The sequence below is a fragment of the Salmo trutta genome, unplaced genomic scaffold, assembly GCF_901001165.1.
Source record: "Salmo trutta unplaced genomic scaffold, fSalTru1.1, whole genome shotgun sequence".
NCBI lineage: Eukaryota > Metazoa > Chordata > Actinopteri > Salmoniformes > Salmonidae > Salmo > Salmo trutta.
Genome location: NW_021822941.1, coordinates 1,688,600 through 1,713,599, shown reverse-complemented (window position 1 = coordinate 1,713,599; position 25,000 = coordinate 1,688,600). Strand labels below are relative to the sequence as shown.

At 47.4% G+C, this 25,000-nt stretch overlaps 1 protein-coding gene across 1 annotated transcript in view; it reads left to right on the top strand.

Moving 5' to 3' along the window:
* Positions 1 to 25,000, top strand: part of LOC115187334 (multiple PDZ domain protein) — an 80,205-nt gene that overhangs the window by 9,367 nt on the left and 45,838 nt on the right. Inside the window, exons 6-8 of the mRNA XM_029746404.1 lie at positions 20,716 to 20,784; positions 21,519 to 21,641; positions 21,716 to 21,946. Of these exons, the coding sequence (XP_029602264.1) occupies positions 20,716 to 20,784; positions 21,519 to 21,641; positions 21,716 to 21,946 (423 nt within the window). The remainder of the gene's footprint in view (positions 1 to 20,715; positions 20,785 to 21,518; positions 21,642 to 21,715; positions 21,947 to 25,000) is intronic.

The window sequence follows — 25,000 nt, the reverse complement described above, 5'->3', positions numbered from 1 at the left end:
CCCCTGTATATAGCCTCCACATTGACTCTGTACCAGTACCCCTGTATATAGCCTCCACATTGACTCTGTAGTGGTACCCCCTGTATATAGCCTCCACATTGACTCTGTACTGGTACCTCCTGTATATAGCCTCCACATTGACTCTGTACTGGTACCCCTGTATATATCCTCCACATTGACTCTGTACCATTACCCCTGTATATAGCCTCCACATTGACTCTGTAGTGGTACCCCCTGTATATAGCCTCCACATTGACTCTGTAGTGGTACCCCCTGTATATAGCCTCCACATTGACTCTGTAGTGGTACCCCCTGTATAGAGCCTCCACATTGACTCTGTACCGGTACCCCCTGTATATAGCCTCCACATTGACTCTGTACCAGTACTCCTGTATATAGCCTCCACATTGACTCTGTACCAGTACTCCTGTATATAGCCTCCACATTGACTCTGTACAGGTACCCCTGTATATAGCCTCCACATTGACTCTGTACCGGTACCCCTGTATATAGCCTCCACATTGACTCTGTACTGGTGCCCCCTGTATATAGCCTCCACATTGACTCTGTACCGGTGCCCCCTGTATATAGCCTCCACATTGACTCTGTACCAATACCCCCTGTATATAGCCTCCACATTGACTCTGTACCAGTACCCCCTGTATATAGCCTCCACATTGACTCTGTACCAGTACCCCTGTATATAGCCTCCACATTGACTCTGTAGTGGTACCCCCTGTTTATAGCCTCCACATTGACTCGGTACCATTACCCCTGTATATAGCCTCCACATTGACTCTGTAGTGGTACCCCCTGTATAGAGCCTCCACATTGACTCTGTACCATTACCCCTGTATATAGCCTCCACATTGACTCTGTAGTGGTACCCCCTGTATAGAGCCTCCACATTGACTCTGTACCGGTACCCCCTGTATATAGCCTCCACATTGACTCTGTACCGGTACCCCCCTGTATATAGCCTCCACATTGACTCTGTACTGGTACCCCCTGTATATAGCCTCCACATTGACTCTGTACCGGTACCCCCTGTATATAGCCTCCACATTGACTCTGTACCGGTACCCCCTGTATATAGCCTCCACATTGACTCTGTACTGGTACCCCCTGTATATAGCCTCCACATTGACTCTGTACCGGTACCCCTGTATATAGCCTCCACATTGACTCTGTAACGGTACCCCCTGTATATAGCCTCTACATTGACTCTGTACCGGTACCCCCTGTATATAGCCTCCACATTGACTCTGTATTGGTACTCCTGTATATAGCCTCCACATTGACTCTGTACCAGTACCCCTGTATATAGCCTCCACATTGACTCTGTACTTGTACCCCTGTATATAGCCTCCACATTGACTCTGTACCGGTACCCCCTGTATATAGCCTCCACATTGACTCTGTACCAGTACCCCCTGTATATAGCCTCCACATTGACTCTGTACCAGTACCCCCTGTATATGGCCTCCACATTGACTCTGTACCGGTACCCCTGTATATAGCCTCCACATTGACTCTGTAACGGTACCCCCCTGTATATAGCCTCTACATTGACTCTGTACCGGTACCCCCTGTATATAGCCTCCACATTGACTCTGTATTGGTACTCCTGTATATAGCCTCCACATTGACTCTGTACCGGTACCCCCCTGTATATAGCCTCCACATTGACTCTGTACCGGTACCCCTGTATATAGCCTCCACATTGACTCTGTACCAGTACCCCTGTATATAGCCTCCACATTGACTCTGTACTTGTACCCCTGTATATAGCCTCCACATTGACTCTGTACCGGTACCCCCTGTATATAGCCTCCACATTGACTCTGTACCAGTACCCCCTGTATATAGCCTCCACATTGACTCTGTACCAGTACCCCTGTATATAGCTTCCACATTGACTCTGTACCAGTACCCCCTGTATATGGCCTCCACATTGACTCTGTACCAGTACCCCTGTATATAGCCTCCACATTGACTCTGTACAGGTACCCCTGTATAGAGCCTCCACATTGACTCTGTACCGGTAACCCCTGTATATAGCCTCCACATTGACTCTGTACCAGTACCCCCTGTATATAGCCTCCACATTGACTCTGTACTTGTACCCCTGTATATAGCCTCCACATTGACTCTGTACCAGTACCCCTGTATATAGCCTCCACATTGACTCTGTACCGGTACCCCCTGTATATAGCCTCCACATTGACTCTGTACCGGTACCCCCCCTGTATATAGCCTCCACATTGACTCTGTACCGGTACCCCCCTGTATATAGCCTCCACATTGACTCTGTACCGGTACCCCCTGTATATAGCCTCCACATTGACTCTGTACCAGTACCCCCTGTATATAGCCTCCACATTGACTCTGTACCAGTACCCCTGTATATAGCTTCCACATTGACTCTGTACCAGTACCCCCTGTATATAGCCTCCACATTGACTCTGTACCAGTACCCCTGTATATAGCCTCCACATTGACTCTGTACAGGTACCCCTGTATAGAGCCTCCACATTGACTCTGTAGTGGTACCCCCTGTATATAGCCTCCACATTGACTCTGTACCAGTACCCCTGTATATAGCCTCCACATTGACTCTGTACCGGTACCCCCTGTATAGAGCCTCCACATTGACTCTGTAGTGGTACCCCCTGTATATAGCCTCCACATTGACTCTGTACCAGTACCCCCTGTATATAGCCTCCACATTGACTCTGTACCAGTACCCCTGTATATAGCTTCCACATTGACTCTGTACCAGTACCCCCTGTATATAGCCTCCACATTGACTCTGTACCAGTACCCCCTGTATATGGCCTCCACATTGACTCTGTACCGGTACCCCTGTATATAGCCTCCACATTGACTCTGTAACGGTACCCCCTGTATATAGCCTCTACATTGACTCTGTACCGGTACCCCCTGTATATAGCCTCCACATTGACTCTGTATTGGTACTCCTGTATATAGCCTCCACATTGACTCTGTACCGGTACCCCTGTATATAGCCTCCACATTGACTCTGTACCGGTACCCCTGTATATAGCCTCCACATTGACTCTGTACCAGTACCCCTGTATATAGCCTCCACATTGACTCTGTACTTGTACCCCTGTATATAGCCTCCACATTGACTCTGTACCGGTACCCCCTGTATATAGCCTCCACATTGACTCTGTACCAGTACCCCCTGTATATAGCCTCCACATTGACTCTGTACCAGTACCCCTGTATATAGCTTCCACATTGACTCTGTACCAGTACCCCCTGTATATGGCCTCCACATTGACTCTGTACCAGTACCCCTGTATATAGCCTCCACATTGACTCTGTACAGGTACCCCCTGTATAGAGCCTCCACATTGACTCTGTACCGGTAACCCCTGTATATAGCCTCCACATTGACTCTGTACCAGTACCCCTGTATATAGCCTCCACATTGACTCTGTACTTGTACCCCTGTATATAGCCTCCACATTGACTCTGTACCAGTACCCCTGTATATAGCCTCCACATTGACTCTGTACCGGTACCCCCCTGTATATAGCCTCCACATTGACTCTGTACCGGTACCCCCTGTATATAGCCTCCACATTGACTCTGTACCGGTACCCCCTGTATATAGCCTCCACATTGACTCTGTACCGGTACCCCCTGTATATAGCCTCCACATTGACTCTGTACCAGTACCCCCTGTATATAGCCTCCACATTGACTCTGTACCAGTACCCCTGTATATAGCTTCCACATTGACTCTGTACCAGTACCCCCCTGTATATAGCCTCCACATTGACTCTGTACCAGTACCCCTGTATATAGCCTCCACATTGACTCTGTACAGGTACCCCTGTATAGAGCCTCCACATTGACTCTGTAGTGGTACCCCCTGTATATAGCCTCCACATTGACTCTGTACCAGTACCCCTGTATATAGCCTCCACATTGACTCTGTACCGGTACCCCCTGTATAGAGCCTCCACATTGACTCTGTAGTGGTACCCCCCTGTATATAGCCTCCACATTGACTCTGTACCAGTACCCCTGTATATAGCCTCCACATTGACTCTGTACCGGTACCCCCTGTATATAGCCTCCACATTGACTCTGTACCAGTACCTCCTGTATATAGCCTCCACATTGACTCTGTACTGGACCTCCTGTATATAGCCTCCACATTGACTCTGTACTGGTACCCCCTGTATATAGCCTCCACATTGACTCTGTACCGGTACCCCCTGTATATAGCCTCCACATTGACTCTGTACCGGTACCCCCTGTATATAGCCTCCACATTGACTCTGTACCAGTACCCCCTGTATATAGCCTCCACATTGACTCTGTACCAGTACCCCTGTATATAGCTTCCACATTGACTCTGTACCAGTACCCCCTGTATATAGCCTCCACATTGACTCTGTACCAGTACCCCTGTATATAGCCTCCACATTGACTCTGTACAGGTACCCCTGTATAGAGCCTCCACATTGACTCTGTAGTGGTACCCCCTGTATATAGCCTCCACATTGACTCTGTACCAGTACCCCTGTATATAGCCTCCACATTGACTCTGTACCAGTACCCCTGTATATAGCCTCCACATTGACTCTGTACCGGTACCCCCTGTATATAGCCTCCACATTGACTCTGTACCGGTACCCCCCTGTATATAGCCTCCACATTGACTCTGTACCGGTACCCCCTGTATATAGCCTCCACATTGACTCTGTACCGGTACCCCCCTGTATATAGCCTCCACATTGACTCTGTACCGGTACCCCCTGTATATAGCCTCCACATTGACTCTGTACCAGTACCCCCTGTATATAGCCTCCACATTGACTCTGTACCGTAACACCCTGTATATAGCCTCCACATTGACTCTGTACCGGTACCCCCCTGTATATAGCCTCCACATTGACTCTGTACCGGTACCCCTGTATATAGCCTCACATTGACTCTGTACCAGTACCCCTGTATATAGCCTCCACATTGACTCTGTACCAGTACCCCTGTATATAGCCTCCACATTGACTCTGTACCAGTACCCACTGTATATAGCCTCCACATTGACTCTGTACCAGTACCCCTGTATATAGCCTCCACATTGACTCTGTACAGGTACCCCCTGTATAGAGCCTCCACATTGACTCTGTAGTGGTACCCCCTGTATATAGCCTCCACATTGACTCTGTACCAGTACCCCTGTATATAGCCTCCACATTGACTCTGTACCGGTACCCCCTGTATATAGCCTCCACATTGACTCTGTACCAGTACCTCCTGTATATAGCCTCCACATTGACTCTGTACTGGACCTCCTGTATATAGCCTCCACATTGACTCTGTACTGGTACCCCGTGTATATAGCCTCCACATTGACTCTGTACCGGTACCCCCTGTATATAGCCTCCACATTGACTCTGTACCAGTAGCCCCTGTATATAGCCTCCACATTGACTCTGTACCGGTACCCCCTGTATATAGCCTCCACATTGACTCTGTACCGGTACCCCCTGTATATAGCCTCCACATTGACTCTGTACTGGTACCCCCTCTATATAACCTCCACATTGACTCTGTACAGGTACCCCCTGTATATAGCCTCCACATTGACTCTGTACCGGTACCCCCTGTATATAGCCTCCACATTGACTCTGTACCAGTACCCCTGTATATAGCCTCCACATTGACTCTGTACCAGTACCCCTGTATATAGCCTCCACATTGACTCTGTACAGGTACCCCTGTATAGAGCCTCCACATTGACTCTGTAGTGGTACCCCCTGTATATAGCCTCCACATTGACTCTGTACCAGTACCCCTGTATATAGCCTCCACATTGACTCTGTACCAGTACCCCTGTATATAGCCTCCACATTGACTCTGTACCAGTACCCCCTCTATATAGCCTCCACATTGACTCTGTACCAGTACCCCTGTATATAGCCTCCACATTGACTCTGTACCAGTACCCCTGTATATAGCCTCCACATTGACTCTGTACCAGTACCCCCTTGTATATAGCCTCCACATTGACTCTGTACCAGTACCCCCCTGTATATAGCCTCCACATTGACTCTGTACCAGTACTCCTGTATATAGCCTCCACATTGACTCTGTACCAGTACCCCCTGTATATAGCCTCCACATTGACTCTGTACCAGTACCCCCCTGTATATAGCCTCCACATTGACTCTGTACCAGTACTCCTGTATATAGCCTCCACATTGACTCTGTACCGGTACCCCCTGTATATAGCCTCCACATTGACTTTGTACAGGTACCCCCTCTATATAGCCTCCACATTGACTCTGTACCAGTACCCCCTGTATATAGCCTCCACATTGACTCTGTACCGGTGCCCCCTTGTATATAGCCTCCACATTGACTCTGTACCAGTACCCCCTGTATATAGCCTCCACATTGACTCTGTACAGGTACCCCCTGTATATAGCCTCCACATTGACTCTGTACCAGTACTCCTGTATATAGCCTCCACATTGACTCTGTACAGGTACCCCCTGTATATAGCCTCCACATTGACTCTGTACCAGTACTCCTGTATATAGCCTCCACATTGACTCTGTACAGGTACCCCCTGTATATAGCCTCCACATTGACTCTGTACCAGTACCCCTGTATATAGCCTCCACATTGACTCTGTACCAGTACCCCCTGTATATAGCCTCCACATTGACTCTGTACCAGTACCCCCTGTATATAGCCTCCACATTGACTCTGTACCAGTACTCCTGTATATAGCCTCCACATTGACTCTGTACCGGTACCCCCTGTATATAGCCTCCACATTGACTCTGTACCGGTGCCCCCTGTATATAGCCTCCACATTGACTCTGTACCAGTACTCCTGTATATAGCCTCCACATTGACTCTGTACCAGTACTCCTGTATATAGCCTCCACATTGACTCTGTACCAGTACTCCTGTATATAGCCTCCACATTGACTCTGTACCAGTACCCCCCTGTATATAGCCTCCACATTGACTCTGTACAGGTACCCCCTGTATATAGCCTCCACATTGACTCTGTACCAGTACTCCTGTATATAGCCTCCACATTGACTCTGTACCAGTACTCCTGTATATAGCCTCCACATTGACTCTGTACCGGTACCCCCTGTATAGAGCCTCCACATTGACTCTGTACCAGTACTCCTGTATATAGCCTCTACATTGACTCTGTACAGGTACCCCCTGTATAGAGCCTCCACATTGACTCTGTACCAGTACTCCTGTATATAGCCTCCACATTGACTCTGTACAGGTACCCCCTGTATATAGCCTCCACATTGACTCTGTACCAGTACTCCTGTATATAGCCTCCACATTGACTCTGTACAGGTACCCCCCTGTATATAGCCTCCACATTGACTCTGTACCAGTACTCCTGTATATATCCTCCACATTGACTCTGTACAGGTACCCCCTGTATATAGCCTCCACATTGACTCTGTACCAGTACCCTGTATATAGCCTCCACATTGACTCTGTACCAGTACCCCCCTGTATATAGCCTCCACATTGACTCTGTACCAGTACCCCCTGTATATAGCCTCCACATTGACTCTGTACCAGTACCCCCTGTATATAGCCTCCACATTGACTCTGTACAGTACTCCTGTATATAGCCTCCACATTGACTCTGTACCAGTACCCCCTGTATATAGCCTCCACATTGACTCTGTACCAGTACCCCTGTATATAGCCTCCACATTGACTCTGTACCAGTACTCCCTGTATATAGCCTCCACATTGACTCTGTACCGGTACCCCCTGTATATAGCCTCCACATTGACTCTGTACATGTACCCCCTCTATATAGCCTCCACATTGACTCTGTACCAGTACCCCCTGTATATAGCCTCCACATTGACTCTGTACCGGTGCCCCCTGTATATAGCCTCCACATTGACTCTGTACCAGTACCCCCTGTATATAGCCTCCACATTGACTCTGTACCGGTACCCCCCTGTATATAGCCTCCACATTGACTCTGTACTGGTACCCCCCTGTATATAGCCTCCACATTGACTCTGTACCAGTACCCCTGTATATAGCCTCCACATTGACTCTGTACCAGTACCCCCTGTATATAGCCTCCACATTGACTCTGTACAGGTACCCCCTGTACATAGCCTCCACATTGACTCTGTACCAGTACTCCTGTATATAGCCTCCACATTGACTCTGTACCAGTACTCCTGTATATAGCCTCCACATTGACTCTGTACCAGTACTCCTGTATATAGCCTCCACATTGACTCTGTACCAGTACCCCCTGTATATAGCCTCCACATTGACTCTGTACAGGTACCCCCTGTATATAGCCTCCACATTGACTCTGTACCAGTACTCCTGTATATAGCCTCCACATTGACTCTGTACCAGTACTCCTGTATATAGCCTCCACATTGACTCTGTACCAGTACTCCTGTATATAGCCTCCACATTGACTCTGTACCGGTACCCCCTGTATATAGCCTCCACATTGACTCTGTACCAGTACTCCTGTATATAGCCTCCACATTGACTCTGTACCAGTACCCCTGTATATAGCCTCCACATTGACTCTGTACCAGTACCCCTGTATATAGCCTCCACATTGATTCTGTACCGGTACCCCTGTATATAGCCTCCACATTGACTCTGTACCAGTACTCCTGTATAGAGCCTCCACATTGACTCTGTACCAGTACTCCTGTATAGAGCCTCCACATTGACTCTGTACCAGTACCCCCTGTATATAGCCTCCACATTGACTCTGTACCAGTACCCCTGTATATAGCCTCCACATTGACTCTGTACCAGTACCCCCTGTATATAGCCTCCACATTGACTCTGTACCAGTACCCCCTGTATATAGCCTCCACATTGACTCTGTACCGGTACCCCTGTATATAGCCTCCACATTGACTCTGTACCAGTACCCCTGTATATAGCCTCCACATTGACTCTGTACCAGTACCCCTGTATATAGCCTCCACATTGACTCTGTACCGGTACCCCCTGTATAGAGCCTCCACATTGACTCTGTACTGGTACCCCCTGTATATAGCCTCCACATTGACTCTGTATCAGTACCCCCTGTATATAGCCTCCACATTGACTCTGTACCAGTACCCCCTGTATATAGCCTCCACATTGACTCTGTATCAGTACCCCCTGTATATAGCCTCCACATTGACTCTGTACCGGTACCCCCTGTATATAGCCTCCACATTGACTCTGTACTGGTACCCCCTGTATATAGCCTCCACACTGACTCTGTACCGGTACCCCCTGTATATAGCCTCCACATTGACTCTGTACCAGTACCCCCTGTATATAGCCTCCACATTGACTCTGTATCAGTACCCCTGTATATAGCCTCCACATTGACTCTGTACCGGTACCCCCCTGTATATAGCCTCCACATTGACTCTGTACCAGTACCCCCTGTATATAGCCTCCACATTGACTCTGTACCGGTACCCCCTGTATATAGCCTCCACATTGACTCTGTACCAGTACCCCCTGTATATAGCCTCCACATTGACTCTGTACTGGTACCCCCCTCTATATAGCCTCCACATTGACTCTGTACAGGTACCCCCTGTATATAGCCTCCACATTGACTCTGTACAGGTACCCCTGTATATAGCCTCCACATTGACTCTGTACCAGTACCCCTGTATATAGCCTCCACATTGACTCTGTACCGGTACCCCCTGTATATAGCCTCCACATTGACTCTGTACCAGTACCCCCTGTATATAGCCTCCACATTGACTCTTTACCAGTACCCCTGTATATAGCCTCCACATTGACTCTGTACCAGTACCCCTGTATATAGCCTCCACATTGACTCTGTACCAGTACCCCCTGTATATAGCCTCCACATTGACTCTGTACCAGTACCCCTGTATATAGCCTCCACATTGACTCTGTACCGGTACCCCCTGTATATAGCCTCCACATTGACTCTGTATCAGTACCCCCTGTATATACCCTCCACATTGACTCTGTATCAGTACCCCCTGTATATAGCCTCCACATTGACTCTGTACCAGTACCCCTGTATATAGCCTCCACATTGACTCTGTACCAGTACCCCTGTATATAGCCTCCACATTGACTCTGTATCAGTACCCCCTGTATATAGCCTCCACATTGACTCTGTACCAGTACCCCCTGTATATAGCCTCCACATTGACTCTGTACTGGTACCCCCTGTATATAGCCTCCACATTGACTCTGTATCAGTACCCCCTGTATATAGCCTCCACATTGACTCTGTACTGGTACCCCCTGTATATAGCCTCCACATTGACTCTGTATCAGTACCCCCTGTATAGAGCCTCCACATTGACTCTGTACCAGTACCTCCTGTATATAGCCTCCACATTGACTCTGTACCAGTACCCCTGTATATAGCCTCCACATTGACTCTGTACCAGTACCCCTGTATATAGCCTCCACATTGACTCTGTACCAGTACCCCTGTATATAGCCTCCACATTGACTCTGTACCAGTACCCCTGTATATAGCCTCCACAATTGACTCTGTACCGGTACCCCTGTATATAGCCTCCACATTGACTCTGTACCGGTACCCCATGTATATAGCCTCCACATGACTCTGTACCAGTACCCTGTATATAGCCTCCACATTGACTCTGTACCAGTACTCCTGTATATAGCCTCCACATTGACTCTGTACTGGTACCCCTGTATATAGCCTCCACATTGACTCTGTACTGGTACCCCTGTATATAGCCTCCACATTGACTCTGTACCAGTACTCCTGTATATAGCCTCCACATTGACTCTGTACTGGTACCCCTGTATATAGCCTCCACATTGACTCTGTACTTGTACCCCCTGTATATAGCCTCCACATTGACTCTGTACCAGTACCCCCTGTATATAGCCTCCACATTGACTCTGTACTGGTACCCCCTGTATATAGCCTCCACATTGACTCTGTATCAGTACCCCCTGTATATAGCCTCCACATTGACTCTGTATCAGTACCCCCTGTATAGAGCCTCCACATTGACTCTGTACCAGTACCTCCTGTATATAGCCTCCACATTGACTCTGTACCAGTACCCCTGTATATAGCCTCCACATTGACTCTGTACCAGTACCCCTGTATATAGCCTCCACATTGACTCTGTACCAGTACCCCTGTATATAGCCTCCACATTGACTCTGTACCAGTACCCCTGTATATAGCCTCCACATTGACTCTGTACCAGTACCCCTGTATATAGCCTCCACATTGACTCTGTACCGGTACCCCTGTATATAGCCTCCACATTGACTCTGTACCAGTACCCCTGTATATAGCCTCCACATTGACTCTGTACCAGTACTCCTGTATATAGCCTCCACATTGACTCTGTACTGGTACCCCTGTATATAGCCTCCACATTGACTCTGTACTGGTACCCCTGTATATAGCCTCCACATTGACTCTGTACCAGTACCCCCTGTATATAGCCTCCACATTGACTCTGTACCGGTACTCCTGTATATAGCCTCCACATTGACTCTGTACCGGTACCCCTGTATATAGCCTCCACATTGACTCTGTACCGGTACCCCCTGTATATAGCCTCCACATTAACTCTGTACCAGTACCCCTGTATATAGCCTCCACATTGACTCTGTACCAGTACCCCTGTATATAGCCTCCACATTGACTCTGTACCAGTACCCCCTGTATATAGCCTCCACATTGACTCTGTACCAGTACCCCCTGTATATAGCCTCCACATTGACTCTGTACTGGTACCCCCTGTATATAGCCTCCACATTGACTCTGTACTGGTACCCCCCTGTATATAGCCTCCACATTGACTCTGTACCGGTACCCCCTGTATATAGCCTCTACATTGACTCTGTACCAGTACCCCTGTATATAGCCTCCACATTGACTCTGTACCGGTACCCCCTGTATATAGCCTCCACATTGACTCTGTACCGGTACCTCCTGTATATAGCCTCCACATTGACTCTGTACCAGTACCCCCTGTATATAGCCTCCACATTGACTCTGTACCAGTACCCCTGTATATAGCCTCCACATTGACTCTGTACCGGTACCCCCTGTATATAGCCTCCACATTGACTCTGTACCAGTACCCCTGTATATAGCCTCCACATTGACTCTGTACCGGTACCCCCTGTATATAGCCTCCACATTGACTCTGTACCAGTACCCCTGTATATAGCCTCCACATTGACTCTGTACCGGTACCCCCCTGTATATAGCCTCCACATTGACTCTGTACCGGTACCCCCTGTATATAGCCTCCACATTGACTCTGTTATTGTTATTTTTATTGTGTTACTTTTTATTATTACTTTTTTATTTTAGTCAACTTGGTAAATATTTTCTTAACTCTTCTTGAACTGCACTGTTGGTTAAGGGCTTGTAAGTAAGCATATCACGGTAAAGTCTACACTAGTATTCGAACGCGTGCGACAAATAAAGTTTGATTTGATTGTATGGACAGATCGTAGAGCAGCAATTATACTCTGAGATGCCTTCCCTGTGGCTCAGTTGGTAGAGCATGGTGTTTGCAATGCCAGCATGGTGTGTGCAATGCCAGGGTTGTGGGTTTGATTCCCTCGGGGGGCCAGTACAAAAAACAAAAAAAATGCATGAAATGATATGTATGAAATGTATGCATTCACTACTGTAAGTCGCTCTGGATAAGAGCGTCTGCTAAATGACTAAAATGTTTAAAAAAATTGTAATGCTTTGTGGATACGGGCAAAGAGGTACCTTGTCACCTCACATTTATTTGTCCAAGCCCACCACTACGACACCAGGGGGCGTATTCATGAAGTGTCTCAGTACGAGTGCTGATCTAGGATCAGCCCCCCCCGTTCATGTCGTCTGATTCATCAGGATCTAAAAGGGACAATTGATCCGAGATCAGCTGATATTACTGTTCTCCTCTCCTGATGTCCCAGCAGGTCTAATCAGCTACATTACTGTTCTCCTCTCCTGATGTCCCAGCAGGTCTAATCAGCTACATTACTGTTCTCCTCTCCTGATGTCCCAGCAGGTCTAATCAGCTAACATTACTGTTCTCCTCTCCTGTTGTCCCAGCAGGTCTAATCAGCTACATTACTGTTCTCCTCTCCTGTTGTCCCAGCAGGTCCTAATCAGCTACATTACTGTTCTCCTCTCCTGATGTCCCAGCAGGTCTAATCAGCTACATTACTGTTCTCCTCTCCTGTTGTCCCAGCAGGTCTAATCAGCTACATTACTGTTCTCCTCTCCTGTTGTCCCAGCAGGTCTAATCAGCTACATTACTGTTCTCCTCTCCTGTTGACCCAGCAGGTCTAATCAGCTACATTACTGTTCTCCTCTCCTGTTGTCCCAGCAGGTCTAATCAGCTACATTACTGTTCTCCTCTCCTGATGTCCCAGCAGGTCTAATCAGCTACATTACTGTTCTCCTTCTCCTGATGTCCCAGCAGGTCTAATCAGCTACATTACTGTTCTCCTCTCCTGTTGTCCCAGCAGGTCAATCAGCTACATTACTGTTCTCCTCTCCTGTTGTCCCAGCAGGTCTAATCAGCTACATTACTGTTCTCCTCTCCGGGTTGTCCCAGCAGGTCTAATCAGCTACATTACTGTTCTCCTCTCCTGATTGTCCCAGCAGGTCTAATCAGCTACATACTGTTCTCCTCTCCTGTTGTCCCAGCAGGTCTAATCAGCTACATTACCTGTTCTCCTCTCTGTTGTCCCAGCAGGTCTAATCAGCTACATTACTGTTCTCCTCTCCTGTGTCCCAGCAGGTTCTAATCAGCTACATTACTGTTCTCCTCTCCTGTTGTCCCAGCAGGTCTAATCAGCTACATTACTGTTCTCCTCTCCTGTTGTCCCAGCAGGTCTAATCAGCTACAGTACTGTTCTCTCGTTGTCCCAGCAGGTCTAATCAGCTACATACTGTTCTCCTCTCCTGTTGTCCCAGCAGGTCTAATCAGCTACATTACTGTTCTCCTCTCCTGTTGTCCCAGCAGGTCTAATCAGCTACATTACTGTTCTCCTCTCCTGTGTCCCAGCAGGTCTAATCAGCTACATTACTGTTCTCCTCTCCTGTTGTCCCAGCAGGTCTAATCAGCTACATTACTGTTCTCCTCTCCTGTTGTCCCAGCAGGTCTAATCAGCTACATTACTGTTCTCCTCTCCTGTTGTCCCAGCAGGTCTAATCAGCTACATTACTGTTCTCCTCTCCTGTGTCCAGCAGGTCTAATCAGCTACATTACTGTTCTCCTCTCCTGTTGTCCCAGCAGGTCTAATCAGCTACATTACTGTTCTCCTCTCCTGATGTCCCAGCAGGTCTAATCAGCTACATTACTGTTCTCCTCTCCTGTTGTCCCAGCAGGTCTAATCAGCTACATTACTGTTCTCCTCTCCTGTTGTCCAGCAGGTCTAATCAGCTACATTACTGTTCTCCTCTCTGTTGTCCCAGCAGGTCTAATCAGCTACATTACTGTTCTCCTCTCCTGTTGTCCCAGCAGGTCTAATCAGCTACATTACTGTTCTCCTCTCCTGTTGTCCCAGCAGGTCTAATCAGCTACATTACTGTTCTCCTCTCCTGATGTCCCAGCAGGTCTAATCAGCTACATTACTGTTCTCCTCTCCTGTTGTCCCAGCAGGTCTAATCAGCTACATTACTGTTCTCCTCTCCTGTTGTCCCAGCAGGTCTAATCAGCTACATTACTGTTCTCCTCTCCTGTGTACCCAGCAGGTCTAATCAGCTACATTACTGTTCTCCTCTCCTGTTGTCCCAGCAGGTCTAATCAGCTACATTACTGTTCTCCTCTCCTGTTGTCCCAGCAGGTCTAATCAGCTACATTACTGTTCTCCTCTCCTGTTGTCCCAGCAGGTCTAATCAGCTACATTACTGTTCTCCTCTCCTGTTGTCCCAGCAGGTCTAATCAGCTACATTACTGTTCTCCTCTCCTGTTGTCCCAGCAGGTCTAATCAGCTACATTACTGTTCTCCTCTCCTGATGTCCCAGCAGGTCTAATCAGCTACATTACTGTTCTCCTCTCCTGTTGTCCCAGCAGGTCTAATCAGCTACATTACTGTTCTCCTCTCCTGATGTCCCAGCAGGTCTAATCAGCTACATTACTGTTCTCCTCTCCTGTTGTCCCAGCAGGTCTAATCAGCTACATTACTGTTCTCCTCTCCTGATGTCCCAGCAGGTCTAATCAGCTACATTACTGTTCTCCTCTCCTGATGTCCCAGCAGGTCTAATCAGCTACATTACTGTTCTCCTCTCCTGATGTCCCAGCAGGTCTAATCAGCTACATTACTGTTCTCCTCTCCTGTTGTCCCAGCAGGTCTAATCAGCTACATTACTGTTCTCCTCTCCTGTTGTCCCAGCAGGTCTAATCAGCTACATTACTGTTCTCCTCTCCTGATTGTCCCAGCAGGTCTAATCAGCTACATTACTGTTCTCCTCTCCTGTTGTCCCAGCAGGTCTAATCAGCTACATTACTGTTCTCCTCTCCTGATGTCCCAGCAGGTCTAATCAGCTACATTACTGTTCTCCTCTCCTGTTGTCCAGCAGGTCTAATCAGCTACATTACTGTTCTCCTCTCCTGTTGTCCCAGCAGGTCTAATCAGCTACATTACTGTTCTCCTCTCCTGATTGTCCCAGCAGGTCTAATCAGCTACATTACTGTTCTCCTCTCCTGATGTCCCAGCAGGTCTAATCAGCTACATTACTGTTCTCCTCTCCTGTTGTCCCAGCAGGTCTAATCAGCTACATTACTGTTCTCCTCTCCTGTATGTCCCAGCAGGTCTAATCAGCTACATTACTGTTCTCCTCTCCTGTATGTCCCAGCAGGTCTAATCAGCTACTTACTGTTCTCCTCTCCTGATGTCCAGCAGGTCTAATCAGCTACATTACTGTTCTCCTCTCCTGTTGTCCCAGCAGGTCTAATCAGCTACATTACTGTTTCTCCTCTCCTGTATGTCCCAGCAGGTCTAATCAGCTACATTACTGTTCTCCTCTCCTGATGTCCCAGCAGGTCTAATCAGCTACATTACTGTTCTCCGCTCCTGATGTCCCCAGCAGGTCTAATCAGCTACATTACTGTTCTCCTCTCCTGATGTCCCAGCAGGTCTAATCAGCTACAGTACGTTCTCCTCTCCTGATTGTCCCAGCAGTCTAATCAGCTACATTAACTGTTCTCCTCTTCCTGAATTGTCCCAGCAGGTCTAATCACTGCTACATTACTGTTCTCGCTCGTCCTGATTGTCCAGCAGGTCTAATCAGCTACATTACTGTTCGCCTCATCCTGATTGTCCCAGCAGGTCTAATTCAAGCTACATTACTGGTCTCCTCTCCTGAGTCCCAGCATGTATAATCAGCTACATTACTGGTTCTCCTTCCCCGGAGGTCCCAGCAAGGGTCTAATCAGCTACTTACTGTTCTCCCTCTCCTGTTGTCCAGCATGTCTTAATCAGCTACAATTACTGTTCTCCTCTCCTGGATGTCCCAGCAGGTCTAATCAGGCTACATTACTGTTCTCCCTTCTCCTGTTGTACCAGCAGGTCTAATCACGACATTACTTTACTGTTCTCCTCTCCTGTTGTCCCAGCAGGTCTAATCAGCTACATTACTGTTCTCCTCTCCTGATGTCCCAGCAGGTCTAATCAGCTACATTTACTGTTCTCCTCTCCTGATGTCCCAGCAGGTCTAATCAGCTACATTACTGTTCTCCTCTCCTGTTGTCCCAGCAGGTCTAATCAGCTACATACTGTTCTCCTCTCCTGATGTCCCAGCAGGTCTAATCAGCTACATTACTGTTCTCCTCTCCTGTTGTCCCAGCAGGTCTAATCAGCTACATTACTGTTCTCCTCTCCTGTTGTCCCAGCAGGTCTAATCAGCTACATTACTGTTCTCCTCTCCTGATGTCCCAGCAGGTCTAATCAGCTACATTACTGTTCTCCTCTCCTGATGTCCCAGCAGTCTAATCAGCTACATTACTGTTCTCCTCTCCTGTTGTCCCAGCAGGTCTAATCAGCTACATTACTGTTCTCCTCTCCTGATGTCCCAGCAGGTCTAATCAGCTACATTACTGTTTCTCCTCTCCTGATGTCCCAGCAGGTCTAATCAGCTACATTACTGTTCTCCTCTCCTGTTGTCCCAGCAGGTCTAATCAGCTACATTACTGTTCTCCCCTCCTGTGTCCCAGCAGGTCTAATCAGCTACATTACTGTTCTCCTCTCCTGTTGTCCCAGCAGGTCTAATCAGCTACATTACTGTTCTCCTCTCTCCTGTTGTCCCAGCAGGTTCTAATCAGCTACATTACTGTTCTCCTCTCCTGATGTCCCAGCAGGTCTAATCAGCTACATTACTGTTCTCCTCTCCTGATGTCCCAGCAGGTCTCAATCAGCTACATTACTGTTCTCCTCTCCTGTTGTCCCAAGCAGGTCTAATCAGCTACATTACTGTTCTCCTCTCCTGTTGTCCCAGCAGGTCTATCAGCTACATTACTGTTCTCCTCTCCTGATGTCCCAGCAGGTCTAATCAGCTACATTTACTGTTCTCATCCAGTCTAATCAGCTTACATATTACTGTTCTCCTCTCCCCTGATGTCCCAGCAGGTCTAATCAGCTACATTACTGTTCTCCTCTCCTGATGTCCCAGCAGGTCTAATCAGCTACATACTGTTCTCCTCTCTGTTTGTCCCAGCAGGTCTAATCAGCTACATTACTGTTCTCCTCTCCTGATGTCCCAGCAGGTCTAATCAGCTACATTACTGTTCTCCTCTCCTGATGTCCCAGCAGGTCTAATCAGCTACATTACTGTTCTCCTCTCCTGATGTCCCAGCAGGTCTAATCAGCTACATTACTGTTCTCCCTGTTGTCCCAGCAGGTCTAATCAGCTACATTACTGTTCTCCTCTCCTGATGTCCCAGCAGGTCTAATCAGCTACATTACTGTTCTCCTCCTGTTGTCCAGCAGGTCTAATCAGCTACATTACTGTTCTCTCCTGTGTCCCAGCAGGTCTAATCAGCTACATTACTGTTCTCCTCTCCTGATGTCCCAGCAGGTCTAATCAGCTACATTACTGTTCTCCTCTCCTGATTGTCCCAGCAGGTCTAATCAGCTACATTACTGTTCTCCTCTCCTGTTGTCCCAGCAGGTCTAATCAGCTACATTACTGTTCTCCTCTCCTGATGTCCCAGCAGGTCTAATCAGCTACATTACTGTTCTCCTCTCCTGATGTCCCAGCAGGTCTAATCAGCTACATTACTGTTCTCCTCTCCTGTTGTCCCAGCAGGTCTAATCAGCTACATTACTGTTCTCCTCTCCTGTTGTCCCAGCAGGTCTAATCAGCGTACATTACTGTTCTCCTCTCGTCCTGTATGTCCCAGCAGGTCTAATCAGCTACATTACTGTTCTCTCTCCTGTTGTCCCAGCAGGTCTAATCAGCTACATTACTGTTCTCCTCTCCTGATGTCCCAGCAGGTCTAATCAGCTACATTACTGTTCTCCTCTCCTGTTGTCCCAGCAGGTCTAATCAGCTACATTACTGTTCTCCTCTCCTGATGTCCCAGCAGGTCTAATCAGCTACATTACTGTTCTCCTGTTGTCCCAGCAGGTCTAATCAGCTACATTACTGTTCTCCTCTCCTGATGTCCCAGCAGGTCTAATCAGCTACATTACTGTTCTCCTCTCCTGATGTCCCAGCAGGTCTAATCAGCTACATTACTGTTCTCCTCTCCTGTTGTCCCAGCAGGTCTAATCAGCTACATTACTGTTCTCCTCTCCTGTTGTCCCAGCAGGTCTAATCAGCTACATTACTGTTCTCCTCTCCTGTTGACCCAGCAGGTCTAATCAGCTACATTACTGTTCTCCTCTCCTGATGTCCCAGCAGGTCTAATCAGCTACATTACTGTTCTCCTCTCCTGTTGTCCCAGCAGGTCTAATCAGCTACATTACTGTTCTCCTCTCCTGTTGTCCCAGCAGGTCTAATCAGCTACATTACTGTTCTCCTCTCCTGTTGTCCCAGCAGGTCTAATCAGCTACATTACTGTTCTCCTGTTGTCCCAGCAGGTCTAATCAGCTACATTACTGTTCTCCTCTCCTGTTGTCCCAGCAGGTCTAATCAGCTATCATTACTGTTCTCCTCTCCTGTTGTCCCAGCAGGTCTAATCAGCTACATTACTGTTCTCCTCTCCTGTTGTCCCAGCAGGTCTAATCAGCTACATACTGTTCTCCTCTCCTGTTTGTCCCAGCAGGTCTAATCAGCTACATTACTGTTCTCCTCTCCTGTTGTCCCAGCAGGTTCTAATCAGCTACATTACTGTTCTCCTCTCCTGATGTCCCAGCAGGTCTAATCAGCTACATTACTGTTCTCCTCTCCTGTGTCCCAGCAGGTCTAATCAGCTACATTACTGTTCTCCTCTCCTGTTGTCCCAGCAGGTCTAATCAGCTACATTACTGTTCTCCTCTCCTGATGTCCCAGCAGGTCTAATCAGCTACATTACTGTTCTCCTCTCCTGATTGTCCCAGCAGGTCTAATCAGCTACATTACTGTTCTCCTCTCCTGATGTCCCAGCAGGTCTAATCAGCTACATTACTGTTCTCCTCTCCTGAGTCCCAGCAGGTCTAATCAGCTACATTACTGTTCTCCTCTCCTGATGTCCAGCAGGTCTAATCAGCTACATTACTGTTCTCCTCTCCTGATGTCCCAGCAGGTCTAATCAGCTACATTACTGTTCTCCTCTCCTGATGTCCCAGCAGGTCTAATCAGCTACATTACTGTTCTCCTCTCCTGTTGTCCCAGCAGGTCTAATCAGCTACATTACTGTTCTCCTGTTGTCCCAGCAGGTCTAATCAGCTACATTACTGTTCTCCTGTTGTCCCAGCAGGTCTAATCAGCTACATTACTGTTCTCCTCTCCTGATGTCCCAGCAGGTCTAATCAGCTACATTACTGTTCTCCTCTCCTGATGTCCCCAGCAGGTCTAATCAGCTACATTACTGTTCTCCTCTCCTGTTGTCCCAGCAGGTCTAATCAGCTACATTACTGTTCTCCTCTCCTGATGTCCCAGCAGGTCTAATCAGCTACATTACTGTTCTCCTCTCCTGTTGTCCCAGCAGGTCTAATCAGCTACATTACTGTTCTCCTCTCCTGTTGTCCCAGCAGGTCTAATCAGCTACATTACTGTTCTCCTCTCCTGTTGTCCCAGCAGGTCTAATCAGCTACATTACTGTTCTCCTCTCCTGATGTCCCAGCAGGTCTAATCAGCTACATTACTGTTCTCCTCTCCTGATGTCCCAGCAGGTCTAATCAGCTACATTACTGTCTCCTCTCCTGATGTCCCAGCAGGTCTAATCAGCTACATTACTGTTCTCCTCTCCTGTTGTCCCAGCAGGTCTAATCAGCTACATTACTGTTCTCCTCTCCTGTTGTCCCAGCAGGTCTAATCAGCTACATTACTGTTCTCCTCTCCTGTTGTCCCAGCAGGTCTAATCAGCTACATTACTGTTCTCCTCTCCTGTTGTCCCAGCAGGTCTAATCAGCTACATTACTGTTCTCCTCTCCTGTTGACCCAGCAGGTCTAATCAGCTACATTACTGTTCTCCTCTCCTGTTGTCCCAGCAGGTCTAATCAGCTACATTACTGTCCTTCTTTTCCCAGTTATGTACACCTCCACGAATCTCCCGGACCTTATCGATGGGAAGAAACCTGTCGTATATCGCCAACGAGGTGAGTTCCCATGTCTTACATACTTTAAAACGAGGTGAGTTCCCATGTCTTACATACTTTACAACAAGGTGAGTTCCCGTGTCTTACATACTTTACAACGAGGTGAGTTCCAATTTCTTACATACTTTACAACGAGGTGAGTTCCAATGTCTTACATACTTTACAACGAGTTGAGTGCCCGTGTCTTACATACTTTACAACGAGGTGAGTTCCTTATGTCTTACATACCTCGTTGTAAAGTGAGTTCCCATGTCTCACATACTTTACAACGAGGTGAGTTCCCATGTCTTACATACTTTACAACGAGGTGAGTTCCCGTGTCTTACATACTTTACAACGAGGTGAGTTCCCATGTCTTACATACTTTACAACGAGGTGAGTTCCCATGTCTTACATACTTTACAACGAGGTGAGTTCCTTATGTCTTACATACCTCGTTGTAAAGTGAGTTCCCATGTCTCACATACTTTACAACGAGGTGAATTTCCATGTCTTACATGCTTTACAACGAGGTGAGTTCCCATGTCTTACATACTTTACAACGAGGTGAGTTCCCATGTCTTACAGTAAATTAGGAAAACATGTCTGTTTGTGTGTAGTTGACTATGTCTGTCTGTCTCTCTCTCTCTTTCTCTTTCTTTATCTCTCTCTGTCTGTCTGTCTCTGTCTCTCTCTCTCCTTTCTCCTTCTCTCTCCCCTTTCTCTGTCTCTCCCTCCATCTCTCTCCCTCTCAGAAGCGTCACATAGAGTTGATAGAGCTGGAGAACGATGGCAAGGGGCTGGGCTTCGGCATTGTAGGGGGTCGATCCTCTGGAGTCCTGGTCAAAACCATCCTACCAAGTGGACCTGCTGGACTGGTATGTCAGTCAAAGTAGAGCACAAAAAGATGTAAAAGTTACTAAAAAGTGATTTAACATACCTCCCCTCCCAGGACAAGCGTCTGCGTAGCGGGGACCACATCCTGCGTATCGGGGACACAGACCTGGCGGGCATGGGCAACGAGGAAGTGGCTCACGTTCTCCGCAACGCAGGGTCAAGGGTCAAACTGCTCATTGCTAGGGACGTCGCCGTCTCCACGGGAACCAACGACCTCTCCCTCTCCTCGCCCCCACTCCCTCTCCTCGCCCAGCAACAACAGAGGGTGGCCAGGATGGGCAACCAGGTATGTGTGGAGGGGAGATGTGGGTGATGTTGTTGGTTCATGACAAGTCCTCGGTGATGTGGACGCAGAGGAACTTAAAACTCGTGACTCTCTCTACTGCGGTCCCGTTGATTTGGATCGGGGAATGTTCCCTCCTCTGCTTCCTGAAGTCAACAATCAACTCCTTTGTTTTGCTTTGACGTTGAGGGAGAGGTTGTTGTCATGGCACCACAATGCCAACTCACTTACCTCCTCCATATAGGCTGAATCGTTGTTGTTGGTTATCAAGCCTACATCCGCGGTGTCGTCAATAAACTTGATGATGGAGTTGGTGTCATGCAAAACCACACGGTCGTAGGTGAACAGGGAGAACAGCAGAGGACTGAGGACACACCCCTGGGGGGCCCCTGTGTTAAGAGTCAGCGTGGAGGAGGTGTTGTTGCCAATCCTCACAGCCTGTGGTCTGCCCGTCAGGAAGTCGTTAAGAGAGACAGAAAGAGAGAGATTATGAGAGATCAGAAGGCATACTGTCAGTGGTTTAATCATGTGTATTTATCTACCTGTGGTCTGCCTGTCAGGACGTCGTTAAGAGAGACAGAAAGTGAGAGAGATGATGAGAGATCAGAAGGCATACTGTCAGTGGTTTAATCATGTGTATTTATCTACCTGTGGCATTCAGTTGAGGGTAGTTCACCCTTTGCAGAGCTGCTTGTTGTTAACATAGACAACCCGGCTGGCAGCCTATTCAGTTGGCACGGAGCCAGAGGTTAAGGTGTAAAAAGATTGTTGAATTTGTTTTACAGAGGAGAGGTGATAAAGAATATAGGATGCAGAGATGCATTGACTAAATATAGAACTACAGGCCATGAACAAAATATGAAAATAGTTCAGTATTATTACTTGCTCAATAGAAATACATAACCTTGACTGGAGAACAGAGGCAAAACACAGCACAGGAGAAAAACAACCCATGAACTCAAGCATCTGTAGTAACATCATGTTACCTGTAACTAGACTAGACAGAGCAGTTCTCCATAATGAAGAGATTAGAACACCCAGGGATCCTGACCTGTAACTAGACTAGACAGAGTAGTTCTCCATAATGAAGAGATTAGAAACCCCAGGGATCCTGACCTGTAACTAGACTAGACAGAGCAGCCCCAGGGATCCTAACCTGTAACTAGACTAGACAGAGCAGCCCCAGGGATCCTACCCTGTAACTAGACTAGACAGAGTAGTTCTCCATAATGAAGAGATTAGAACACCCAGGGATCCTGACCTGTAACTAGACTAGACAGAGCAGCCCCAGGGATCCTAACCTGTAACTAGGCTAGACAGAGCAGTTCTCCATAATGAAGAGATTAGAACACCCAGGGATCCTGTCCTGTAACTAGACTAGACAGAGCAGCCCCAGGGATCCTAACCTGTAACTAGACTAGACAGAGCAGTTCTCCATAATGAAGAGATTAGAACACCCAGGGATCCTGACCTGTAACTAGACTAGACAGAGCAGTTCTCCATAATGAAGAGATTAGAAACCCCAGGGATCCTGTCCTGTAACTAGACTAGACAGAGTAGCCCCAGGGATCCTGACCTGTAACTAGACTAGACAGAGCAGCCCCAGGGATCCTGACCTGTAACTAGACTAGACAGAGCAGCCCCAGGGATCCTGACCTGTAACTAGACTAGACAGAGCAGCCCCAGGGATCCTAACCTGTAACTAGACTAGACAGAGTAGTTCTCCATAATGAAGAGATTAGAACACCCAGGGATCCTGACCTGTAACTAGACTAGACAGAGCAGTTCTCCACAATGAAGAGATTAGAACACCCAGGGATCCTAACCTGTAACTAGACTAGACAGAGCAGCCCCAGGGATCCTGACCTGTAACTAGACTAGACAGAGCAGCCCCAGGGATCCTGACCTGTAACTAGACTAGACAGAGCAGCCCCAGGGATCCTAACCTGTAACTAGACTAGACAGAGTAGTTCTCCATAATGAAGAGATTAGAACACCCAGGGATCCTGACCTGTAACTAGACTAGACAGAGCAGCCCCAGGGATCCTAACCTGTAACTAGACTAGACAGAGCAGTTCTCCATAATGAAGAGATTAGAACACCCAGGGATCCTGACCTGTAACTAGACTAGACAGAGCAGCCCCAGGGATCCTAACCTGTAATACATAACCTGTAACTAGACTAGACAGAGTAGTTCTCCATAATGAAGAGATGAGAAGGCCCAGGGATCCAAACTAAGGACATGCCATAGCCTGGCTGGGACAAACCAATAAGAGCCTTGAACACTCAAAAGTCAATATTGCACAGTTGATATTACAATGGTTAATACTTAACACATTAATGAAACAATGCAATTTCTGATAAACAATGAAACAACCAAATTATCATCTAAATTATTTTTCGGGGAAAGTGTCCCCTGTGGACATCGCCAAAGAGGCCTCGAGCTGATTTTCTTTCTAGAAATCTGCCTGTTTAAATACAGATTAGTTAGGTTAGTTCAATTAAATATGTAAGACTATTTTTAAACTATTTTTAAAAAATACATTTTTATTAGTCCAGTTTAAATGTGCCATTTAGTCGAAGACTCTCTGGTCTCTCTGTCTGGGAAACAGTCCCATAATGTGTTCCATATCTCCATAGTAACACATTTCTCCCTGTGTTGTGTATTGTGTTCCATATCTCCATAGTAACACATGTCTCCCTGTGTTGTGTATTGTGTTCCATATCCCCATAGTAACACATTTCTCCCTGTGTTGTGTATTGTGTTCCATATCCCCATAGTAACACATTTCTCCCTGTGTTGTGTATTGTGTTCTATATCTCCATAGTAACACATTTCTCCCTGTGTTGTGTATTGTGTTCCATATCTCCATAGTAACACGTCTCCCTGTGTTGTGTATTGTGTTCCATATCCCCATAGTAACACATTTCTCCCTGTGTTGTGTATTGTGTTCTATATCTCCATAGTAACACATTTCTCCCTGTGTTGTGTATTGTGTTCCATATCTCCATAGTAACACGTCTCCCTGTGTTGTGTATTGTGTTCCATATCCCCAT